Source organism: Eptatretus burgeri, chromosome 6, assembly GCF_056783735.1.
Source record: "Eptatretus burgeri isolate ZD-2024b chromosome 6, Ebu_testis_v1, whole genome shotgun sequence".
NCBI classification, from domain to species: Eukaryota; Metazoa; Chordata; class Myxini; order Myxiniformes; family Myxinidae; genus Eptatretus; species Eptatretus burgeri.
The window spans coordinates 34,113,256-34,138,619 of NC_140966.1; the positions used below are offsets into that span (position 1 = coordinate 34,113,256).

The 25,364-nt window shown below is 43.6% G+C and overlaps 1 protein-coding gene and 1 long non-coding RNA gene across 5 annotated transcripts in view; one reads left to right on the forward strand and one right to left on the reverse strand.

The window, feature by feature from the left end:
- The window catches only part of LOC147024524 (uncharacterized), a 141,500-nt gene extending 136,287 nt beyond the window's left edge, over nucleotides 1-5,213 (reverse strand). Inside the window, exon 1 of the long non-coding RNA XR_015059076.1 lies at nucleotides 5,099-5,213. This is a non-coding gene — a long non-coding RNA (uncharacterized LOC147024524). The remainder of the gene's footprint in view (nucleotides 1-5,098) is intronic.
- The window catches only part of LOC147024526 (synaptotagmin-9-like), a 181,247-nt gene continuing 156,656 nt past the window's right edge, over nucleotides 774-25,364 (forward strand). For 2 of the 4 annotated variants that reach the window (XM_085884531.1, XM_085884532.1), the window contains exons 1-2: nucleotides 783-1,168; nucleotides 5,136-5,553. In XM_085884531.1, coding sequence (XP_085740657.1) covers nucleotides 1,018-1,168; nucleotides 5,136-5,553 — 569 coding nt within the window. In that variant the 5' untranslated portion in view covers nucleotides 783-1,017. Of the gene's footprint in view, nucleotides 1,169-5,135; nucleotides 5,554-25,364 lie in introns of all 4 variants that reach the window. The other 2 variants (XM_085884534.1, XM_085884533.1) reach the window with 2 other exon arrangements.

The following is a 25,364-nucleotide window of genomic DNA, read 5'->3' on the forward strand; positions in this document are numbered from 1 at the left end:
TATCGTGTTCCAGGATGTCGGTGCTGCCGAAGCAGTCTCATGTCAGGAATACACGATGTGGTTTGCCATTGTCTTTCCAGGTATAGCCTGTACCTTAGTCAAATATTACATTTCCTGTAAAGATCACGTATATAGGGTTAACTACCTTGCGGCATTGGGTCATTGCTGATATATAACAGCTGTCGTGAGCTTCCATGAATGTAAAGCATGTAATAAGATATCAGATGAGAGAGTTAAGTGTCATCCCCGAGATATATTGCATGCCCTGGTATAATATTTTAAATATTAAAATGCAGCAATGACAAAACACAAGAAATGTCGAGTTCATCTGTGATTAGTGGGCAAGACCAATCGAAGTAGCTTTTCTGAAACCCCAAAAAAATCTGAGCTGCCTCTGTCTGATGAGCTTCAAACGAGAAATCAGTGAAAATGACCCTTGAGAAGGGTTCTAAGGCCCTGCCAATCCGTTTCATCTTTCCCGGTCGTAAATGCAGAAAATGAGCACGTCCCAAGTGGCTCCCACGGTGTGCAAAAGAGCTGTGAAGATGAGTGATCAGGCTCTCCGTGGAACCCTCACGGAGGGACTTGGCGGAACGGCGCAGGATCTGGACCCGGACTCAATCCATGCTCGCATTTGCCGACTGGCGGCGCAGGGGAAGAAAAGCGCGAGCGCATTGATCAATGGAGGCGGCTCTGCGCATGTCCACGTCTTTCTATTGATGAAAGCTTACACTAGGGCAGCGCCTCCCACTCCAACCGCCCCAATACCCACCCATTCACCCCTTTTCCTTCCACCCTCAGCAATCCTTTCCCTTACCCTTCCCCCATTACAATATACACCCCTGCCTCCAGTGCATTCTTTCTCCCTCCTCTCTCCAACAACCACCCTCCACCCACCCTGCTCAGCGCAGCCGCCGCGGCGCCGGGCAACAGACTGTGCGAGTGTCGGCCAGGCGCAAGCACCGGCCAACGAACCCGGAGGGGCCCAGGGACAGCGAGAGATGATGCTGCGGAGAAATGCCGACCGACCCGGACACCGATCTGTGTCAGAAAGCGCTCAGCATCGTAGCTGAACTCTGCTTCAAAGGGGTAGTGCTACAGGAGCGATGCCTGGACTTCGACGAGCTATTACCACCTGACCAGAGAGGATACCGTCCATCCAACACAGGTAGGGAAAAGGGTGGGGTAGGGGAGGGGTTGCAGGTCCCATGGTCTCTGAGAATCGAACATCCATCCTCGCGGACCGTTAGCGCCGTCGAAGAGACGGCACGTATAGTCAATATAGCGTTCCACCAGCTCGCAAGATGCCCGTTCTCTTTCTAAATATCTCGGTGCGACGTCACAGTCACAGGCTCGATATTTCGTGTGAGAGAGAGAGAGAGAGTATTGCATACTGGCACCTGTTCTCAAGGTAGAGCATTATTTATGACGTCGCACCACACGCTACGAAAGAGCGCACGGCCTCGAAAACATTGCAATGCAGCGGCCGCATCGATTCGGTGCATGATTCATCGCTGGGTTCGAACGAGATTTTTTTTTTTTCACATCGAGGATCGTCGAGGAATTCGTGCGTTTGTGCAGCCTTCACCCCTTCATATAATGCGACGCGCCACTTTGAGAATAAAAACAATTAAAGACGCCAATTTTCTATTTCGTCCTTCTTCCCGGAGTTTGACAAGTGTATTTCACTAGAGGTGGGAGGAAAAAAGAGTTGGAGAAGAACAAAACAGAAGAGTTGAGGAGGATCCTACAAGCGGTGCAATGCAAGGTGCTGATGTCCCGTCCTTTTTAAACGAGGCGATCTTCATGCGCACAAAGTTTCCACGAGGTAGATTTGCTGACGATTGTCAGGAAACCATTCGAACTCGTCGATTGCTTTCAATTCGAATCGATGGCTGAAAGACTGTCGAATATAATTGATCATTTCATCGACCAAAAGTGCACGATTCTTCAAACTCCTGATAAAATCAACAGCTTCATTTCGATGATCAACGCATGCGGTTTCAAAATTTGTTTTCAGAACCATTCGTTTGTGTTTCCGAACGACGCGAGATATTCCTTTAGCCGTGAATTGATGCTTTCTGATTGCTTTACAAACGTTAATCGTTTAGGGGGAGACTCATTCGGGGCTGTTTTTAAGAGTTTAAAAGACCGGTCCAATAAGTGAAAAACTTTTCATCACGTTCCCCACTGTTCTTGGAGGTAAACTCTGTTCTCACGGACGGACAGTCGTGCCCGCAGTGTTTGAGGACAGCCCGGTGGAAGCGTTTGCACACAAGGACAGCACGCCCCTTGTATAAACAAGCAGCGTTCCAAACGTAACGGCAGTAATTACTCTCGGTCCGCGCTGCTGTTTTATAACCGTAATCAGGACAGCCAGCTACCCGCACATCGCGACACTTTACCCTCCCTGACGGACTCTTTCTTTCCCTAACTCATTATAACCCCCAGAAATTTATGACCTCTGCAACGACCCGCAACCCTCCGGAACTTCACAACCACCGTTTATTGGGGTAAAGATGATATACACGAGGCAGCACAAGTGGTAACCGCACAATATTACATGGATACTCTTGCCAACAAACTGGAGTATGCAACTGCAGTGTGTATGTATCAGTGTGTGTGTGTGTGTGTGTGTGTGTGTGTGTGTGTGTGTGTGTGTGTGTGTGTGTGTGTGTGTGTGTGTGTGTGTGTGTGTGTGTGTGTGTGTGCACGTGTGTCGGTAAAAGTGTGTGTATGGTGTATGTATGTGTGTGCAGGTAAGTGCTTGCACGTGTGTGTAGGTAAAAATGTCTATAGTGTGTGTGTGTGTGTGTGTGTGTGTGTGTGTGTGTGTGTGTGTGTGTGTGTGTGTGTGTGTGTGTGTGTGTGTGTGTGTGTGTGTGTGCAGGTAAGTGTGTGCACGTGTAGAGGAAAAATGTGTGTATGGTGTATGTATGTGTGTGTGCAGGTCAGTGCGTGCACGTGTGTGTAAGTAAAAGTATCTATAGTGTGTGTGTGTGTGTGTGTGTGTGTGTGTGTGTGTGTGTGTGTGTGTGTGTGTGTGTGTGTGTGTGTGTAGGTAAGTGCACACATGTATGGAGGTAAAAGTGTGTATGGTGTGTGTGTGGTGTGTGTGTGTGTGTTTTTTATACAGGAAAGTGTGTGTGTATATGTACCCATCCATCCATCCATTGGGACCATACTCTGCAGGGCGTTGGTGCTGCCTAAGCAGTCTCCTTCGCTATAGGACGCAATCCTGGACGGGTCACCACTCTGACACAGGATACCAGCGAGCTGGCACTCATTTTGCCGACCTCAGACGGATGACAGGCAGTCAACCCCACCTGGTATTAATTCAACGGGATAGTGGGATTTGAAATCAGGATCCGAGAATCTCAAGCCCACCACCCATTAAGCCAACACCAGGCATTGTGTATGTGTGTGTGTGTGTGTGTGTGTGTGTGTGTGTGTGTGTGTGTGTGTGTGTGTGTGTGGTGTACGTGTGTGGTGTACGTGTGTGGTGTACGTGTGTGGTGTACGTGTGTATGTTTGTATGTGTGTGTATATGTTTTTTATGTATGTGTGTGTGTCTGTTTGTATGTGCATGTGTGTGTGTGTTTGTTAGTGTGTATGTGTGTGTGCTTGTGTTGTGTGTTTATGTGTGTGGATGTGTATTGTGTGTGTATCTGTGTATGTTTGTACGTGTGTATGTATATGGTGTGTGTCTGTGTGTTTGTGGTGTGTGTATGGTGTGTGTGTGTGTGTGTGTGTGTGTGTGTGTATGGTGTACGTGTGTATATGGTGTGTATGTTTGTATGTGTGTGTATATGTTTTTTATGTATGTGTGTGTCTGTTTGTATGTGCGTGTGTGTGTTTGTAAGTGTGTATGTGTGTGTGTGTTGTGCGTTTATGTGTGTGGATGTGTATTGTGTGTGTATCTGTGTATGTTTGTACGTGTGTGTGTGTGTGTGTGTGTGTGTGTGTGTGTGTGTGTGTGTGTGTGTGTGTGTGTGTGTGTGTGTGTGTGTGTGTGTGTGTGTGTGTGTGTGTGTGTGTGTGTGTGTGTGTGTGTGTGTGTGTGTGTGTGTGTGTGTGTGTGTGTGTGTAGCTGTTCAGCAAAAGTTCACAAATCGAAAGTTGGTAAAATTAAATTTCCTATGAATTCTGGTGTTGTTGACAATTTCCTTTTCAAAGATATCTAAAGAAAAGGAATGATGTTTATAATGGAGGAACGTGACATTTTGAAGTGGTGGATATAATACCTAATTCCCTCATTGAAACAACAGTTTTCATAACTTCCAGGTAAAAATTTCTTTCCCAAAAATAAACTTTCGACAAGAATCCGACGAGAATCTCCAAAAAGACATCACACATGTCATAACTCGAATCACTCTGTGCATAAATGAAAAAATTAACTCAACATCTGCCTCATACCACTTAATTATCCTCAACTGGAAAACAAATCAACTCGATAAATGCTTTTATGCCTCAATATGACATTTGACCAAAGATTTGATTAAATTCTACAAGCTTCATTGCAAAAGGTATTTATACAGAAGTTTTGAAGACTGAAGGGGTGGGGGAGGGGGGGAGGATGATGGTCAGTGTGCCAACAATATGGCTGTTGGAAACAAACCAACCGACACAAACGGACATGGTACTTGGATGTGCGAGAGTGGAGAAGAGTGCATACATGGTAGAAAAAGAAAGACAGTCGTGAGAAGAGAAGTTAAAGTTGATCACTTGATGACTTTGAGGTTTTTCGGAAGGCTAAATATCGCATGTGATGTTCAACTCCGTTAACTCCAGGAATCATTCCGTTAACAACTTGTAAATAAATAAATAACAATAAATTAAACTTTCACACATAACCGGTCTTAGGAAAATATTTTCGTCTAAAGTCTTCATCTGCAAGACCTAATGCTTCGTACAACTCTGTAAAATACCTTGAGACTCAAGGCCGAGGGTTCTGTCCTTAATACCCATGGGTTGTGTGTGCCTCCAAATTAAAAATTTGATCTAAACGCATCTTTCTAAATTCAATATATCTAAACAGATGCACAATCCTCTAAGTTATATTTCCAAGGTGCACATCACTATAATGGGCACTACTCACTTCGTCTGCCCTATACAGTTCGCGCCGTGCCCCGTAGATGTGTCGGTGAGCCTGCTCGCGGTCATTGTGACATTCTGCGGAGTGGCTCTCCTCGGGGTCTCGCTCTTCGTCTCGTGGAAACTCTGCTGGATCCCTTGCCGGGAACGCTGTCGCGATGCACATTCGATGCCACTGCCACTCGGGTCGCCCTACCCGTTGCCACGGGCCACCGCTCCGGCCATGGACGTTAATGGGCTCGAGCACGACAAGGCAACACGGGAGGATGCATCGCTGCCACCTCCTCCACAGCTGGCTGCTCCTGCCACTGCTCCTGTTGATTCTGACACTTTGCACGAGCTGCCTGTGAAGATAAGCCACACATCTCCGGATGTGCCCATAGGAGGTGGAGCAAGGGACAACCCGAGCCACAACCCCCGCATACAGAGGCAGAGCACCGACCCCGTGGAAGCGTCCCGGTGAGTTTTTGCGCAGCTGTCTGCATTGCGAGTAGATTGAATCAGCAGCTCAGAGAAACGGACGGGAGGAGCGAGTGGGTGGGAAGGAAGGTGATAAAATGGATTGGGGAGTGTTGTTTTAGTTCAGTAAATAGATCTATTGGCTACAGCCTGTGGGAATCTCGATTCAAATCGACAATTTATCTTACCAACGGGTCAAGATTCACATTAGTCACTTGTGATGTTATTTTGGATCAAGATTATAGACAAATGGATTAACTTGCCACAAGCTACAGTCCAGTGAATCAGATTGTGCCTTGGTCTCACAATTCCTGTCAACGCAAAGTAGCTGTAAATGAGAGCTTGTTCAAGGCAGCTTATTTTCATCAGGGGAGCTCTCCATTGGCCTATTGAAAATGAAAAATGGAAATTTTTTTTATGTGTGGAGTGTAACATGATGTAGTAATTAAAACACTAGCTTCTCATTTCGAAAGTTGAGTGCAAGTCATCAAATTTATCTGAAATGTTAATTGAACATCAGGGCTATTTATTTGTTGCAGATTGGGGGGAGGAAGGGGGCTACAGACTAGCAAACGGGTTTATGATGCATGTTGGTGGGCTGGTGCGGTGCAAGGGTATGGTATAGTGGTGAAATCCATGGTCTTCACAGGGTGCTTGCTTACGATGGTGGCGAATGCCTCATGCTTGTGGTGGTGGTGGTTGTGGTGCAGATGAGAGGCATTCACAATAAGTTGTCGTTTCTGTGGTTAAACATATCCTGCACAGGTCACCACTTCCTCGCAGGGTGCGGGAATTTCCACTGAGCAACCTTGGGAATCAAGCTCACACCAATGAGGGTAATGTAATAAGGTTTAACCACTCAACGACCAAGCTACTCCAAGGAAGGGAGTCAACATTTCCACCAAATTTGTCACATGTAACAAAACAGGTGGCCCAATACATAAGAATGTGGAGCATCTTTTTCGAGGTTTTTGCAATTTTGATGCGCTGGCACAGGTATGAAAAGATAACTAGATTTTGCTTTCTTCAGCTTTTCCAAAGTGCAGAAGACTCTTCAAGAAAGCATGCATTGCATTGTGTATGTTGCCACTGTGGTTGTCAATCTTAACCATTAAATAATGTTTCTCCCATCTCAAAACATGACAACCATTCTGTAGGGTGAGCAGGATAGCCTAAACTTATGCCCACTCACTGCAGAGTTGTCCAGCCAGGGTTTGAATCTCGGCACAGCGATAAACTTCCATCCTGGTGTTTCGCAGGCAGGCCGAGGCGTCAATGTGTGTGCCGTCCCTCAAATGGCCGTTGCACTGCGTCCCTTCTGCTAGCATTGGTTGGTGGACATCAAAGATCCCACAGTGTCCTTTGTGATGAGGAAGCAGTTATCTCCGGAACCTTGATCTTATTCCAAATTCCTGCTCGAACCTACAGGGGGCATTGCATCAGTAAGGCAGCCGCACCCACAGCAAATTATACCACCAGCAACGATGTGCTACATACAAAAGGAAAAAAAACGAAAAACTATTCTGTATGTCAAACTGAAGAAATCATTGCCATTTAGAATGTATTTATCCTGATTTACTCTTCTAATATGATATGTTCACAGCACAGCATGGAAGAGGCAGCAGTAGTTAGTGTGCTTACCTTCTGATGTCTTGCCATTGGCCCGATTTCCAAAAAAATCCAAATTGCCATTCTGGTGTAATGCCAGTTCCAGGAACCGCATCATCAACCAGGCTGAACAGGTTACGTTTTGTATCCCACTGACAGGCCACATCTGGATCCGGACCTGAACCAAAATCAAATCAGCTTGCTCTCGTAACCCAACCAACTCATCCACCTGGTTTTGTCGTAATAAATCCGTCCACAACTTTTTGAAAAATCATGCTATATATCGTTTTTGGCCTTATCTCTCAATGGTGAAGCATCACTTGAAAAATTAAAAAATTCTCAGATCCGGATCTGGATTTGGATCTTCACCAAAATCGAAATAATTTGTCCGTGTCACACACCCAACATGTCCAGCAAATTTCGTCCGAATCAGTCGACAAAATTTTGAGATATCCTGCTCACAGACAGACAGACAGTCGTGAAAACATAACCTCCGTCCACTTTCGGTGGCAGATGTAATAACGCTGTGTTTAATAAGTGATGTTAAGTCAGGTGTCAGGTCAACAATGAGGTGGACATAAAATATCAAAGAATATATACGAGTACAACTCCGTTCAACTTTTTGACTCGTTCTCTGGCCAAATAGACCTCACCGATATATTGAATTTGACCTAATTTAATGCAATTTACTGAAAGTTAAACAAAACTATTATTTCAACAAATCTGATTATAATAAAAATTTCAATTTCACACCATTTCATGAAGACAGGATGCAGTATTAAAAGCAGCAAATAATCGAGTTGGTCAAATTCTCAGAAATTTCAGTGGAGGTAGCCACATCATTTATTTGTGGGTTCATGATTGCCTTAAAAAACATCATATGGTTTCAAAAATCACAAATGGACAAACAAAAATAATACATGATACACGAGGGTCTCCTCAGGAACTACAAGGAAATTTTCTGCAAAATTGTGCATTTCGTATGCTGGAAACACCTGCCCCTGAAGGCAGTTGCTTAGGGGGTGCATGTGTATGTGCATGTGCACAACATTCTACATGCTTGAGTCCTTTTTAACCATAATTATACATTTTCAGGGATTATTTTCACAGCTTCTTATCCTATGACGTTTTTGACTTGGCCAGGGATTGGGGGGGGGGTGGAGAAGGGGCATGTCATTAGTTTCCATTGGACTTCGTCCGAAACGAGGGCTTATGGACTTGGTCTCGATTTTCCAGTCCATACGTGCATGCGTCCACAACCATATCTCGGACATATATGGACCGATTTCATTCATACTCGGCATAAAGACAAAACGTGATGGTGTACGTAAGCACATCATTTTGTTTCACGATGCGATTAAAGATGGCTGACTGGCAGCCATTTTCGTTGTAAACTCCCCCCTACGATGTTGAACTAATCTTCAGCCATTCCTCAGACATGCATTTACAGATCTTGTTCAAACTTTGCACACATAATGAATGATGGCTGACATATGCACATCATTTTGTTCAAGATCAGATCCAAGATGGCCGACTGGTGGCCATTTTGTAACTTAAACATGTCCCTAACCATTTCTCGGATATGTATGGTCCAATTTTGTTCAAACTTGGCACAAGCACAGCACATGATGGCATACATGTGCATCTCACTTTATTTTGTGATCTGATCAAAAATGTCCAACTGGTAGATTGGTGGCCATTTTAGTTGTAAAAACCCCAATATTGAACACATCTTCAACCATTTCTAAGAGATGCATTTACTGATGTTGTTCAAACTTGGCACACAGATAATGAATGATGGCTTACATATGCACGTCTTTTTTTCGAGATCAGATCCAAGATGGCCGACTGGCGGCCATTTTCGTTGTAAAAAACACGATGTTGAACACGTCCTTAACCAATTCTCGGACATGCATTTACTGATGTTGTTCAAGCTTGGAGCACAGATAAAGAATGATAGCTTACATGTGCACGTCATTTTTTTGGAGATCAGATCCAAGATGGCAAACTGGTGGCCATTTTGTTACTTAAATGTGTCCCCAACCATTTCTCACACATGCACGGTCCGATTTTATCCATACTTGCCACAAGCGCTGTCCGTGACGGCATACACTTGCACCTAACTTTATTTTACAATATGATCAAAGATGGCCGACTGGTTGACTGGCGGCCATTTTAGTTGTAAATAAATATGGACTAGCCCTTTAACTCCATGCAGCAAAATTACTAAAACAATGGGGGCTTTGACATTTTCTGTCTATTTTCCTTGTTATCCTTATTATTATTGTTGCTATTCCTCTTCTTCATCCTTCTCTTCCCTTTATAAGGTGTGAGATCAAACAGTACCAAGCTTCTACCCTGCCTTACCCATGATACTCCTCTACTCCCCCCTGTCCTCATCCAACTCTTTCCACTTTCCAACCACCACACCTTATTGATATCCCTCCTCATGCAGTCTTCCCATCTCAACCATGGTCTACCTCTTTTCTTCCTGCCTTTCCCCCTCAACCTATCCACTCTCTTTGCCTTTCTCTCTTCCTCCATCCGCTCCAAGTGTCCAGCCCACTTCAGCTTGCTTTTTACCAATCTCCTCATCAAGCTCATCTGCACACTAATCTCCTCCCTCAGTTCATCAATCCTCCTTCTATCCACCCTCTTCACCCCCACAATCCTCCTGACACAGTTGTTCTTGTAGAACTGCAGCCTGTGATGTTGTCTCTCTGTCAGTGCCACCATTTTGAGACCGCAAAGGTAGGCCAGCATCACACAAGACACCAAAACTTTCCCTTTCCATTCCCTTGACATTTTTCTGTGTGCCATTACTGCCTCCACCCTCATCCACACATTTACACCCACCTGAATCCTCTTCCATAGCTCTACCTCTAACTTACCATCCTAGTCATTGTTCCTCCCAGGTAATCAAACCTATTTCCCTGCCTGATCTCCTTCCCCTCTAACCTAATATTCATTTCCTTTCTCTGTTGCCTGACCCACATCACCTCAGTCTTCTACATACTCATCCTTAGTCCATACTTCTCAAATGCCTCCTTCCACTCCCCAATACTTTCCACATCTCCCACTTACTCTCCACCACAACATCTCGGTCAAGCTATAAACTGTCATCCCAGTGTTTCACAGACAGGGTGATTCATCAATGTGTGTGCTATCCCTTGGATTGACGTGCACCCGGGTGTCCCATCTCCTCTCATTAGTTGGTGGACCTGAAAGATCCCAGGGTGTCCTTTTGCCAGGACCTTGAACAAATTCCAAATTCCTGCCCTGACTCACTGCTGAGAAGGTAATTGTAATAAACCACCCATGGTCACCATTACCATTTAGCCATGGACCTGCATTCAGGCAGAGCACACAATCAATCAATCGTCTCAAGATCTTTCGCTTTTTTTCATTCACAATTGTTATCTTTCCTAATTCTGTACTCTCTTGATGGTGTGCTCATCTGGTGTGGATGGTGTGCCTCCATTTCTCTTTTGCACTTTCCTTCTTCCACTTCTTTCAAATTTCTGAATTCTGTCACTATATAATATGTGTTTCTTCTATTCACGTGCTCTGTACACCTCAAATTAGGCAGTCACCAGCATGAACCTTTAATCGTGCATTACACTTAATCTTGCCACGGTTTCTGTTATACGTTTCAAAGTTAAATCAATCCTGTCTGATTGTATATGCTTATTCTGATACATTGGAAGAACAAGAAAAGTATTAAGTAACATAATCTTCCTTTTGGATGCAGAAAAACACAACTTGATTGGAAAACGGACACATTGTGCTTCGCATACAATGGGAGCAGGTTCGGTGCGCCATGCTTGACGCAAACAAAATGGCTTCAAACTGCAATATGTCCTCACTCATAGTACATATAGGGACTCCACATATGTATGCGCATACTATTTGCAGTCTGTAAATATTTTTTTTTTTTCTTCTTCTTCTTCTTCTTCTTCTTCTTCTTCTTCTTCTTCTTCTTCTTCTTCTTCTTCTTCTTCTTCTTCTTCTTCTTCTTCTTCTTCCTTCAGGCTACACTTATTCTGACATTCATGTGAGGTTTGTCGGAAGAAGATAATTGGCCCAAGTCTTTCATGAACCAGCTAGCCACACCTGATGTTCTCCGAAGGTTGGTGCAGGAATTTGGAATTTGGCCCTGGTGCCATCGATAGCTTCCCTACTCTTCGCAAGGACACCGTGGGATCTTTAGCGTACACCAACTAATGCTGGAAGATGGGACACCCGGATTCACGTCCATCCGAGGGATGGCACACACATTGATGAATCACTGGGAATGACAGTTTATAGCTGGGTCGGGATTCAAACTCAGGCTAGACAGCTTAGAGGTATTCGAGCCATGGTATGGGCAATCAGGAGTTTTGCATTTTTTGGGGCTGTAGGAAGTATTTCATACCATACCAGTCTCGGTCTCTTTGCATGTCGAGACATATGTTTACTTGTTTTTGAAAAATAGCTTAAAGTAAATGTGAATCCAGCCTGTGGGCTGAGGATTTGTGTTCAAATGTGTTCCTTTCTTGTTGATATTGTTTCGGAGGCAGTGTAGAACAATGAAATTAAATGGTTCATTGCAATTAACTCTGGTTAATGGGTAAACACAAGATGAAAAGGAATGGGCTTTTGTCCTCAAAACTGCTATTCTTATGGAATATAATTTTAGTAAAACTGGCTCTTTCCTCAATAGTATCGTGATGGAATTTCATGATCACAATAACTAGAGAGTTCATAGAACATGATACCCCATGCAATGCTCAAAGATATACTTCAATTTTCATTAAATAATAATTTTAAAGATCCCAAAAATAAAATTCTGGAACTTTTGCACTATTGCTTGAGGCAGTCTTATCCACCACCCTTTTCATCATGTCCAAGTACTGCAAAATTGAAAGTTCTTGCAAATGCAAAAAAGGTGATTTGTGCTCTCCAATGTTCACAAATATAATTAAATTTAAATAAAAGAAAGATTGTAAAAATGTTCTATAAATAAAATAATTCCGGAATTTACCGCCGTTGACAAGTGTCTATTACATCACCCTCTACAATGCGTTACATTTGTTATTTGTGCCTGTTGTTTGTGTCCTTTATGACGGCCTTAAAAATAGTAAGTTTCCTGTTTGGAATGATTTTCAATTTTGTTTAACTGTCAGGCATGCAGGCAGAGTAAAGATATTATCTCACTCTTCTCTGTGCATGTGCGATCAGAACAAATTCAGAACCCAAGTACTGTTAAATTACAGGTTTGTTTTCCGATTAATGTTCTGATTAATGTTGAAAATATAACATTCAGTTTAAATAAGTTGTTCCTCAATCATAAACTGACATTTGTTGACAGATGGACAGATGGACATGAACCAATTGGTTCACCTCACTTTTCACTTCGCATGTGCGGGGTAATAATAAATAATAATAATATTGATAATAATGATAACAGCACTCAGAAAAGTGCTTACCTCCACCAGGCTGAACAGTTTACATTTTGTATCCCAATAATAGGCCGTATCCAGATCCAGATCCAGATCTTCACCAAAATCCAATAAATTCATCCATGTCACATACTCAACCTGTCCACCAAGTTTTGTCAGAATCCATCTACAATGTTTTGAAATAGCGTGTTATGTATTGTTTCTGGCACTCTCTCTCAATCACTTAAATCACTAAATTAAGTGAAGAATCACTTAAAAAACAAAGGATTCATACAACACCTTACCCCGTGCAGCATTCAAATTTATAATTTAAATAAAATACAATAATGAGTTTAAAGGACATATAAAAAAAATCCACAAATTTAGCGCCATTGTTGCAGTATCTTATATACCACCTTATTTAACATGCCCAAGTACTGCTAAATGCAAGAGTTTTGAAAGTGGCAAAAAGACGATTTGTATTCTACAGTGTTCAAATTTATAATTCAATTGAAATAAAATAGAGACTTTAAAGACATCCTTAAAAACAGTAAGTTTCCTGTTTAGAATTATTTTAAATTTTGTTAGACTGCCAGGCAGACAGATAGAGTAAATTATGATCTCACACCTCTGTGTGCACGCGTGATTTGGACGAATTTAGAACCAAAGTACTGCTGAACTACAGGTTTGTTTTCTGATTCATGTTCCGATTTGTGTTCAAAATATAACATTCAAGTCAAATGAAGTTGTTCCTCGATCATAAACTGACGTTTTTCGGAGACAGAAGTACAGACAGACAGAAGTGAGCCAATCGCTAAACCTCACTTCTTGCTTCACGTGCACGGGGTAGAAAACAATTACAGTATCCAGCTCCGGATCTGGATATTCACCAAAATATAACTAATTCGTCCTTGTCATATACTCAACCCGTCTACCAAGTGTCGTCTGAATCCGTCAATAATCTTTTGAAATATCATGCGATACAGCATATCGATTTTGGTCATATCTTTCAAAGATGACGAATCACTGAAAAAATTGTCTGGTGTTGGCTTAACAGTTAACTTGGCTGGCTTAAGATCTTAGTGTCTCGAGTTTGAGACCCATTTGTGCTGTTAAATATAACCAGGTGGGTTGACTCAGCCTGTCAATCTTTCGAGGTTGGAAAAATGAGTACCAGCTTACTGGAAACAGGGGGCACTGCATAACTAGCACAACTACACTCCCAGTAAATGAAGCAACCAGAAGCCACAGACTACATAGCAAATAATAATAAATTTTAAAAACTTCAAAAATTCTAGTATTCCGAACTGTATCTTCACCGAACTCTAATCAATTCGTACTTGTCACACACACCCAACCTGTCCACCAAGTTTCATCTGAATCCATCCATAACTTTTTGAGATATCATGCTATGTAACTAACAGCTCACAAACAGAAATACAGATAAACAAACAGGGGTGAAAACATAACCTCTGGCCCACCTTTGGTGGTGAAGGTAATTATAATAATAATAATAACTATGACACAATACTGTACAAAAGTCTTGAGACACCTGAAATAAACATGATTTTATTGTCACATTGGCATATTTTGAGAAATAAAAAGTGTTATTTCCTCTACCACGGAAGGTGAACGGAGATCATGTATTCACCCCCTATTTGTTTGTCTGTGATTAGGATGTCTCTAAAAATTGTATATGGATTTGGACGAAACTTTGCAGACAAGTGAGTGCGTGAAAAGGATGAATTTATTTGATTTTGGTGAAGATACAGATCTATATCGGGATACTAGAATTTTTAAAGTGATTCTTCATTATTGAGAGATATGGCCAAAAACGATATATAGCACCATATCTCAAAAAGTTATGGACGGATTAGAACAAAACTTGAAAAATGAGTTGGGTAGAATGAATGAAAGAAAACAACAAGCTGATTCGATTTTGGTTGAGGTCCGGATGCATATCCATCCTATCAATGGGCTATAAAATGTCCATTGTTAAGCCTGGTGGAGGTATGTGCTCCACCGAGTACCAAGTGCCATTATAGTTATGATGTTTTATTGAAGAAACAAAAATGAATTGTATTTTACAATATTAATGCATGCAATATAAATATTTGGTGTGACCACCTTTTTCATTCAAAACAGCAGATATCTGTTTTGGAATGCTTTCCTGCAAATCTGGAGAAATTCCATTGGGAGGTTGGCTCCTGCATTTTGAAATATTCCCCATAATGTCTTTTCATTTTGGTTGTTTTTAGTTTTTATTCCTTTCTAAATAATCCCAGACAGTTTGTATGATTTTGAGGTCAGGACTTTCAGGGAGCCATTCTTTCCCACTGAATAGCATCCTAACTCTGATGTGTTTAGGAATGTTTCAGTCTGTAGGCTTTGTTACCTTTACACAGAAAGGGCTTTTTGACAGAAACTTGCCCATGGAGACAATTTTTGATGAGACCATCTGACAACAGATGAGTCCACCTTGAACCCTTGATGTCAGTGCCAGTTCTTGGGTATAGTCACTTCAGCACTTGATTTCTTTTCTATTTCTTAAGAGGCTTGTCTTTAATCTGTTTTGCTGAATTTTGCTGAATTTGTGATCATCTACTTTTAAGCGTTCGCTTATCTCTTTTGTTGAGTTTCTTTGGTCTTCCAAACTGTTTTCTAGCTTTCTTCTCTGGTCTCAATATGCTTCTGTATTGTTGCTTGAATGCTACATTTGGAAATACCTGTTTTTGGGGAAATTTCTCTCTGAGACTTGTCTTCTTTGTGCATAGTGTCAGTTTTTATCAATGGAAAGAGAGAAATTACAAATTAGTGAAAATTAGGCTTCCAGTTCCGGTTTTTAAGCTGCGGTGGTGTTCTTTATGATCTTTGCCAACTTTCTCAAAGATAAAGTTTTCTCGGTCGTTTTTTGTTGCGTTTTTACTATTAATTTATTGTCTCCGTGTTTACTGTGTGTTTCTAGTTCGGTTTTGCTTCACGTCAGACTTTTCACATCGGGTTCCTTGAGGCCTAGCCTGAGGCTGATCCTCGTCAGTGCACACAATCGGATTTATTGTGTTTTCTCCTTATTACCTTCAGTTTTTTATTTTCACCACAATCTCCTTACCTCTCTTTCAATTCCTCCCAACCATACAATTTTTTTCTTCAACCTCTTCCTTGACAATACCCCTCTCTGAACTAACCTTAAAAAAAACAAACAGTGTTTTAAAATGCTTCATCTCCCTCTTTCTCCCCTGTGGTTTTTCTCTATTCCATTAAATACTCTGTTCTTCTTCTTCTTCTTCTTCTTCTTCTTCTTCTTCTTCTTCTTCTTCTTCTTCTTCTTCTTCTTCTTCTTCAAAAGCCGAGTTAAATTTGACCTTTCATCGATCCTGTGTCTAAGAAGTCCAATTGTTACAGCGTTTCCTTTCTCCATTCTCTTTACCCACATTTATTCCACCCCTTGCCTAACGTCTTTAAACGTTATAAAACTCTGACTTGAAGTAAAAAAAAAAAAAATCACATCTTGCAATGCACGTTCGTTTGTATTCCATCAATCATTTTTTTCTCTCCAAATTCTGTGTCAATTCACCCCTCCTCCTTAAATCTACCTCCTCCTAACTCCTCACCTCTTATACCCTCTCCTTACCCCTCCCATCTTTCTGCTCATCTTACCTCCTCTCTTAGCCCCTCTCAACTGTCCTCTACTTTACTCATAGCTCCTCCTCTGGCATCCAAAACTGTATGGTGTTTAAACATTCGTGGGCTCCACTCCAACCTAATACATATCTCACTCTCTCAATCAATACACTCCTCAATATCTCAAACATGCTCTAATCACACTTCCTCCTCCTCCCACCCCCTCAAATTTTGTTCCGCTCCCCCCCCTCCCCATCCGATCTCATCTTCACCACACCACGATCCAGTCTAGTGGGGCGGCTTAGCCCAAATATTCAAAAGAATTGTGCATTTTGTGAAACAAGCACCAAATTTGGCACAAATTTACATTAATATGTTGCGAACATTTTCAGATATTGGGCCACTTGAAATTCTCTCTTTATGTCCGCCATATTGGATTTCAAAATGGCCGCCACTTGAAATCTACATTTGCTATTATCTCTGGACGTAATGCAGCTATTGACTTGATTCTGGTATCTAAATGTATGTTTTTGGGGGCAAGGAATCCAATGGTACCATTTTCAACTTAATATTATCTATCACAGTCTGTTATATAATTTTATTTGGAAACTATTGAGGCAAATATTGGATTCAACACAATACTTTGAAAAGAATGTCTTAGTTCTGTAAATATAAATAAATAAAAAAACTATACTAAATCAGTAGTAACAACTCAGACAAGCTCATATATACTGGCAGTCTAAAATATAAATTCACATCAAGTTACTGCAGCAGCACTGTACATCCTGCAACACCGTGCCTACAACCACTACTGTCTGGGAGAAACCAGGGATGCAGAGGACCTTCTGGAGTTTGAAGACTGGTGTTGCCAGAGAGGAGAAGACATCCCCCAGTTTCACTACTGGGCAACCGTGCTGGAACTAGAAATGTTGGTTCTAGTGTATGTGCGTTCTCTCAGGCAGGGATCGTTCATGATGTACCTTGATGCTCTGACAGAGCTGGTCCCCTGGTTCCATGCACTGGATCACACCCACTATGCTAGGTGGATACCAGTGCACCTGAAGGACATGGCCAAACTCACCATCAAACACCCAGATGTAGCCAGGAAATTCAGGGAAAGCCACTTCACCGTTCAGAAAACACAGAGGGTGTTCTCTTCAATCCCGATTGACCAGGCACATGAGCAGAATAATGCCTGCATCAAAGGAGACGGTGGAGCAGTTGGGCTCACTGACAACCCTAGTGCCCTACGTCGCTGGATGGTTGCGGGACCAGAAGTTGCCAGGGTGATGGAAGAATTCCAGGATGGGAACAAACACTGGAGACGGCAAACAGCAGACACACGTCATCATGATCAGACGCCAAGTGTACAGGCCTCATTTGTGAAAGATGTTCACTCTCTCGTCGGTGTCATAGAGGAGATGGGCAACCCATTCGAGGAGGAGAGTCAGGATGTAGTCAAACTGGACACAAAGGAGATTGCAGATCCTGCTGCTGTGGAGACCGTGATGAATGCCAAGAGGATTGGCCAAGAGCAGTTCGAGGCTTTCACCAGAGCGTGTCTGTTGGACAGAACAGAGGCAGTGGACGCACCCATTCCTCGTAACAAGCTGAAGGTGCTCAGCACTTCCACTCCAAGAAGCCAGAGCATAGGTCAGCAACAGCTCGCCTCCATCAAGAATGACCGTGAACTCTTCGCTCGCCTGTACATTGGCTGCCAGACGAGGGATGAAAACCTTGAGGAGTTCTTTTGTCACGAGAATCAGGCATGTCCTCCTGCATTGTCTGATGGTGGAAGCCTCTGCACTGTTACCAAGAGTGATCTCCTCACATGCTTGGAAGAAGTCTCCGACGCAAAGACAGACTCCTGTCACGACCTGTATTATGCTTGATGGAGCAGTCATCGTCCAGATGCTGAAGCCGGCTGCATCAAAGACCATTGAAGAGTATGCATAACAGATCTTCATCCCATATATGTCCACGAAGCTGCAAACAGTGTCACGCCTGGATCTGGTCTGGGATACTTACCTTGCTGATTCACTGAAAGGTAGTACAGGTGCAAAGCGGGGACAAGGTGTGCGGAGACGTGCGGTGGCTGCCGCAGCCATACCAGGAAACTGGCAGAACTTCCTACGAGTGGACAGCAACAAGACCGAGCTGTTCAGGTTCCTCTCAGCAGCTCTCATGGAATGGTTTGACCAGGAGGACAAGCAACTCGTCATTACTGATGGAGAGGCAGTGCTCAGCAAGCCATGACTGCCAGATCTGACCTCACTCGCCCCATGTAACCATGAAGAAGCTGACAGTCGGATGTTGCTGCATGCATCTCACGCAGTCCAGCATGGACACCATGCAATACTCATCCGGACTGTAGACACCGGTTATTGAATCCAATATTTGCCTAGATAATTTCCAAATAAAATTATATAACAGACTGTGATAGATAATATGAAGTTGAAAATGTCACCATTGGATTCCTTGCCCCCAAAAACATACATTTAGATACCAGAATCAAGTCAATAGCTGCATTACGTCCAGAGATAATCGCAAATGTAGATTTCAAGTGGCGGCCATTTTGAAATCCAATATGGCGGACATAAAGAGAGAATTTCAAGTGGCCCAATATCTGAAAATGTTCGCAACATATTAATGTACATTTGTGCCAAACTTGGTGCTTGTATCACAAAATGCACAACAGGTTTGCTATGCTGCTACACCAGTCTCATCCTTCCTCTTTCCCCACCTCTCCCTTCTCCCTCTGTATCGGAGTGGCAACCTGTCCAGGATTGTACCCAATCGCCAAGGAGATTGCTTAAGCAGCACCAACGCTCTGCACAGAGTATGGTCCGAATCTCCTACTCCTTCTTCCTCCACCCCTATTGCTGAGCCTGCTCTCATCATCTCCCCATCCATTTCAATCAGCCACCTACTTCCTCTTCAAAGCAAACTTTACTCTCTTTCCCCTCCAAGCCTCCTTCACACCTTCCCCCCTCATCCTTCTCGCTCAAATCTGCCCCCTCATCCTTCTCCCTTCACATCTCCCCCTCACTCCCCCTTGTCAAGGCTGCCCCCTCTCGCATCCACAAAGCTGTCTCCTTCCCCCACCAATGTCTTCCAACTCATTCCTCCACCTCCTCCAATCTTCCACATCCCTCCGCCAACTCTCTAATTATTCCCAACTATGCCTCATCCCATCAACACCGAGCCTTTAGTCATCCTCCTCATCCACTCTCTTCCCGAGCTTTTCTGAAATCTCCTACTAACTGTCAACAGCTCTCCCTACCTACCCCTCTCCTCCCTTGTCTTACCATCCCCCTCCCTCTCCTGCATCAAAAGCCTCCTCCCTTCCCTCTTCCTTAATGATGTGGACCTCAAATATCTGGGGCCTTCTCTCTAACCTGACAGATCTTTCCATACAGGTTTCCACTGACAAACCAGACATAATCTGCTTAACATAAACTTTCCTCTTTCAAGATGTCTCTGACTCCTTATAGTAACTCTCCCGAGTTACTCCATCCCTCCTGTGGTATGACAGATATGAGCCTCGTCCAGGTGGTGGAGTTGCTCTCTTTATCAAAAACTCCATTCCTCACTCTCCATGCACTGCCCTCACTCCACCACACCCACAGAAATACCACTGGCTACAGCTTCCCAACCGCTCCAAACTCTTGATTATATGTGTGTTGTACCATCCAACAAACAGTGATGACTCCATTTACGTCTCACTCACTGACAATATGGACCAACTTCCATCCACTCATCCCAAGTCTTTCTTCCTCATATGTGGTGACTTAAATTGCCATTATGCCAGTTGGCTGGGTGTGGGTACCTCTCTCACCCGCCATGGCAGTTCAGCAAAGGACTTCTGTGACTTATTGGGACTGACAGAACCTGTTAACTTCCAGACGTGGATGTCAGTCAATGGTACTCCATCTCTTCTGGATTTGGTTTTCACCAATTTCCCTACAAATATCTGCCTTTCTTCCTCCATAACAATTGTTTCATCTGACCACATGCTTGTCAAAGTGGACATCTATCTCTCTGGCCGTTCTCAGAGAGTGACCTCAGTGCTGACGAGTCTGATATTTCATTCAGGCTGACTGGCAGGGATTCATGCAACCATCAAACTTCTAGACTGGTCTTCCATTTCGCCTCTCTCTGACAACTCGTCCTGGGAATTCTTTCCAAGAAATTTCCTCTCTCTCATGCACAGATTTATCCCATCTCATCTTCTGTTGTCATACCCTTCCTCCCACCCATGGTACACTGAAGCTTGTGGCGAGGCAGTCGTCCTGAATTAACTTCCCTGCGCCTCATGGAAGGCCAATCCAACTGAGGAAATCTCAGTTCCTTCCACAAAGCTGGAAACAAGTTTATGTCTCCCCTCAGGAGAGCCAGAAAACAACATCATTCTAATCTCAAGTCTGAACTCTCAAACCTCTCTCCTTCCTCCAAATCCTGGTGGCATCTGGTCAAGTCTGTTTCTGGTGTATGTTCTCTCTCCATCCCCTCTTTCACCTCAAATGGCTGCACAGTTGACACTGCACATGAAAAGGCTTAATGTCTCAATTTTGTGTTTGCTTCAAAATCTTGTGTCCAAACCCATCACGTTCTGTACCCACCTTACCCAGTCGCACCCAACTGTCCCTGGACTGAGTGTCCATTTCTCCTGACAAAGTGGAGAGCTTGCTCTCAAACCTCGACTCAGATTCTGCAACCGGTCCAGATGGCATCAGCCCACGTGTCCTAAAAACCTGCTCCTCTGCTCTTGCTCACCCTCTCTCTGTTCTATTCACCCTCTCATTTGCTCAAGGTCATCTGCCATCTGCTTGGAACTCAGCAAACATTACCGCTCTGCATAAAAAGTGCAAAAACAGATCCCAACAATGACAGACCAATCAGGCTTCTCCCAATCATCAGCAAGGTTATGGAATCCATCATCGTTTCAGACATTAAATGCTTCCTCTTCTCCAATGGCTTGATTTCCGATCATCAATTTGGTGTCAGACCAGGTCACTCTACCATGGATATGCTGCTTCTGCTCTCCCAAAAATGGATGGAGGTCCTCAATGCCAGACATGAAATCAGAGCCCTATCCCTGGACATATCACGTGCTTTTGACGCGGTCTGGCACCCTGCCCTACTCACCAAATTCTCTTCCTATGGTATCCAAGGCCATCTCCACTCATGGCTCGCAGACTTCCTCTCCTGTCGCAAATCAACGTGTGGCCCTAAGTGGAGTTCCTTCATCCCCTCTTCCTGTCGAGGCTGGAGTTCCTCAAGGCAGCATTCTGGGCCCTGTTCTTTTTCTGGTTTTCATCAATGATCTCTCTGACTTTTTGGAAAATCCTCTTGATCTCTTTGTTGATGACTTCACCCTCTGCTGTGCCATCTGCCATACCTCAGACCAGCAAGCAGCAGCTTCTTTGCTCTGTAGATCTGGATAAAATCACAAACTGGTCTAACACATGGAACATGTCTTTCATTCCTGAGAAATCTCACACTCTCACTATGTCTCTCCAAAAGGACCATTTGGAATCCCCCCCCCCCCTCTTCCCATCTACTTTCTCAACAATCCTCTGGAATAAGTCCTTTCATTCAAGCTTCTGGGTCTCACTTTCTGCCATGATCTTTCCTGGGAAAGCCACCATTCCAAGCTGGCCTCCAAAGCCAGTCACCGACTGGGAATCCTCCATCCTGCAAAGTCCTTCCTCGGCCCACCTGAGCACCTGACCACATACAAACTTTTGTCCGCAGACTGATGGAGTACTGCTCTCCCCTCTGGGCTGGTGCTCCTGCCTCCCACCTTTCTCGGCTTCTCGTTGTGGAAACCAAGGCATTTAGGATCATTAGTATCTCCCATGGTGAGGCTGAGTCTTTGGGCTTCTCACTATTTCACCGCAAGCAGGTCAGTGGTGTTTCTGTCTTCTGCCGTCTCCTCTCTGGTCTTGCCCCCCCCCATGCTCTGTCTGCGATAGAGACCCCCATGCGCCCCCTCTGCACTCTGTCCCCCCCCCATATTTCTGCAGGGTGCTCAAGGTCAGCCTGCAACCCCCTTTTGATAAAACTTCCAGTCAAAAATCACTGCTCTCCTTCACTCTTTCATTCCTGTTTTTTCCACCTTTGGAAAAAGCTCCCACACTCTCTTCCATCCCATTCTTCCCTCCAGGTCTTCAAAACAGCTGTTGACCACCACGTCTTATCTTCGCTCATCCAAAATCTCAATCTTTTCTACCCCCATTAATCTACCCCAAACCCACCTCCTTCAAATTCCCTTCCTTCCTTCCTGAAAGTCCCTGTAGTGTCCATCTTGTTTACCCCGTGTTCTCCACCCCGTCCTACTCCCTTCCACAGATCTCCTAATGTCTCTGTTCCCCACTGTTTTGTCCTTCTCTCTCCCGCCCCTCTTGTCCCCTGCCCCCCTTGTTGTGCATTGTGTGTTACTCTCATCCGAGCCTCGACAAGGTATACAAAAATAAATAAATAAAGTAAATCTGAATTCCCCAACTTTGTCTTCTGACTCTCTTGCTAAAGATTGCCACAGTTCATCTCTTGGGCACACGAAGTTATATTTTAAAATGCATGGTGATTCCTTACACTTGGTAAAATTACTTTGAATAATAAGTTCATGTTTTGCTTTGCAACACAATTTGTAGCCTTCTCCAACCAATGACCCCCTTTGAAGAAGACAGTTTTGAATGTAATGTTGACTTTGGATTATTCATTTTAGAATTGTTTCTGGATTGCCCTAAATTTAGAATCCAATAATCAGTAACACATGTCACATTGACTAGACGTTTGTCATTTTTCGTTAATAAAGGAAAATTATTGCGGATTTGCAAATATATAAGTGCCATTTCAAAAGTTTTACATGTGACTAGACATGCTGAGCTGTCTGCAGCTTTTCAAGTTTCAGCATGCTGAGTTGTAGCACCAACGTTCCTTGCTAGGCGGCAGTAAGGTATGGTTTATACTGCCAGTTACAGCTGAGCAATGTGAATGGACTGAAGAACATTGTAAGTGATTATGGAAATACGTGTAGCTAATTATAACATTTTCTGTTCTGTTGGAAAACCTCCATGGGGGAATCAACTGTTTCTCGAGACTTTGGGAACCACTACCCTTTGTATGAAAACCATACAGAGGTTTGTGATTGCGATTTTCCCAATACTGATGGCTAGAGTGGTGGGCTTGGGATCCTCAGTCCTGAGTTCAAATCCAGATTTCTGTTGAATTAATATCAGGTGGAGTTGACTCAGCCTGTCAGCCTTCTGAGGTCGGCAAAATGAGTACCAGCTTGCTTGTATCCTGCGTCGGAGTGGCGACCCATCCAGGATTGTGCCCAATAGCCCAGGAGACTGCTTAGACAGCATGAACGCTCTGCACAGAATATGGTCCCAATGGATAGATGGATCTTGCTGATCATGATGATGTTAACGATTCCACAAATGAAGACCGCCGAACCACTGAAACTCATCAAGTGATCACACTTATGTTGATGTACACAACTCATTTGCCGGGTTTATGACATGATACCGGTTGACTTTCAAATGGTGAACTAAACATGCATACGTTAATTTGATCCATCGATGAAGAGGCAATGTACTGAATAGGAGTAAGCTCAGTCAATAAGAGTCTGAAACCACAGTGCAGATGCAACAGTTGGTGAAAGTCTTTTACCCCTCAAGTGAGTGGTATTTTTAAGCTGTCCAATCTGGGTTTGATTCTCAGCCTGATTTATAAACCCTCAGATTGGTACTTTGCAGCAAGGGCATTGCATCCATAAATGTGAGTCAGAAATGAGAGGAGGTTGGGGGTGTTGTATTTGCATAGTCATGTGATACACCAGTGCATCATAGGTCATATGACCTGTCTCACCGGGATTGGGATCCATGTTGGCTGCAATACACGAGTCATGATAAATCTGGTCCCGTGTGAATTGTGTGGTCTATCCATCGAGATACAACATTTTGGCGATGTGGGTGGCGGGATTAAGTTTCCCAGCTCTACCAGCCTTTCTGTCAATGCCAGGAGAACCGCCCGTCCCATGGAAGCAATGCTGCAGCGGCTTTCAGATGTACTTTGTTACAAGTGGCCTCGGCAAAGCGAGAGTTACTATGGCTTAGAGAAGAGCCATTCTCATCCATTGCTTAAGACAAGAGGGCCAACGGATATTTGCAACGCTGGATCCTACCGATAATTATGATGTGACTGTTATCGCATTGGAGGTGTATTTTGGACAAAAACAAAACATCATGATGGAAAGGTATGGTTTCCGTCAAAGTGGGCAGAGACCAGGGGAGCCAACTTGTGAGTATGTAGAAGCATGACATGAACTGGCGGCTCCATGTCATTTTGGAGCTCTTATGAACGAATTAATTCGGGATCAGTTAATATAGAAAGCATTCATTCCCAGAGTATGTTAGTGTCTTTTATTTGTAAATTTATGATGTTGGTACTATCCTGTTCATTTCGAATTCTATTACAACGGCCCCTGTGGTGTTTTATAGCGGACATGGATGTGTTCCCCCCACAGGGGGGAGACCCTCTCGAGAGCAGGCACAAGCTGCTCCTATGGTTGGCAATGAGTGCCCTGGAAGCTATGGGGGAAAGAGAGTGGCACTTGGATATGTGGAAGAATTGCGTTGTTCAGCTGGTGGGTCGCCCAGAGAGCTCAGATGGCAGAGCACCGGTATGGTTTGCCAGAGGACCTGGGTTTGAAACCTGGTGTGAGCCTGTAATTTTTTCCACATATATTTATGGTTCTATCCTGTTCGTTTCTGGTGTCTTTTAATGGAACCAGATACACTGACATTAGAGAGAGCTTGTGCATTCACCACTCAGATTGAGGAAGCTATGAATGAGTGAAAATCCATACATACAGAAAACTGAGAACACAGGTGCTCAGGCAAAACCACAATATGCTATGGAAAATTTCCAGATGGTCGAAAATAAAGGACAGTAATCCAGATGTACCGACAACTACTGAAGACTCAAATGTTATGGAAATACACCTGGACAACTTTGCGACAGCAGCAACATTATAGAATGCTTTAACAGAGGTTCCTACTCTAAAGAAAGTTTGCCATTTCATCCAAAATAGTTGGCCTCACCAAACTTGAACTGTATTTCTGACTCAAGGATCAACTTTCTGGGTTCAAC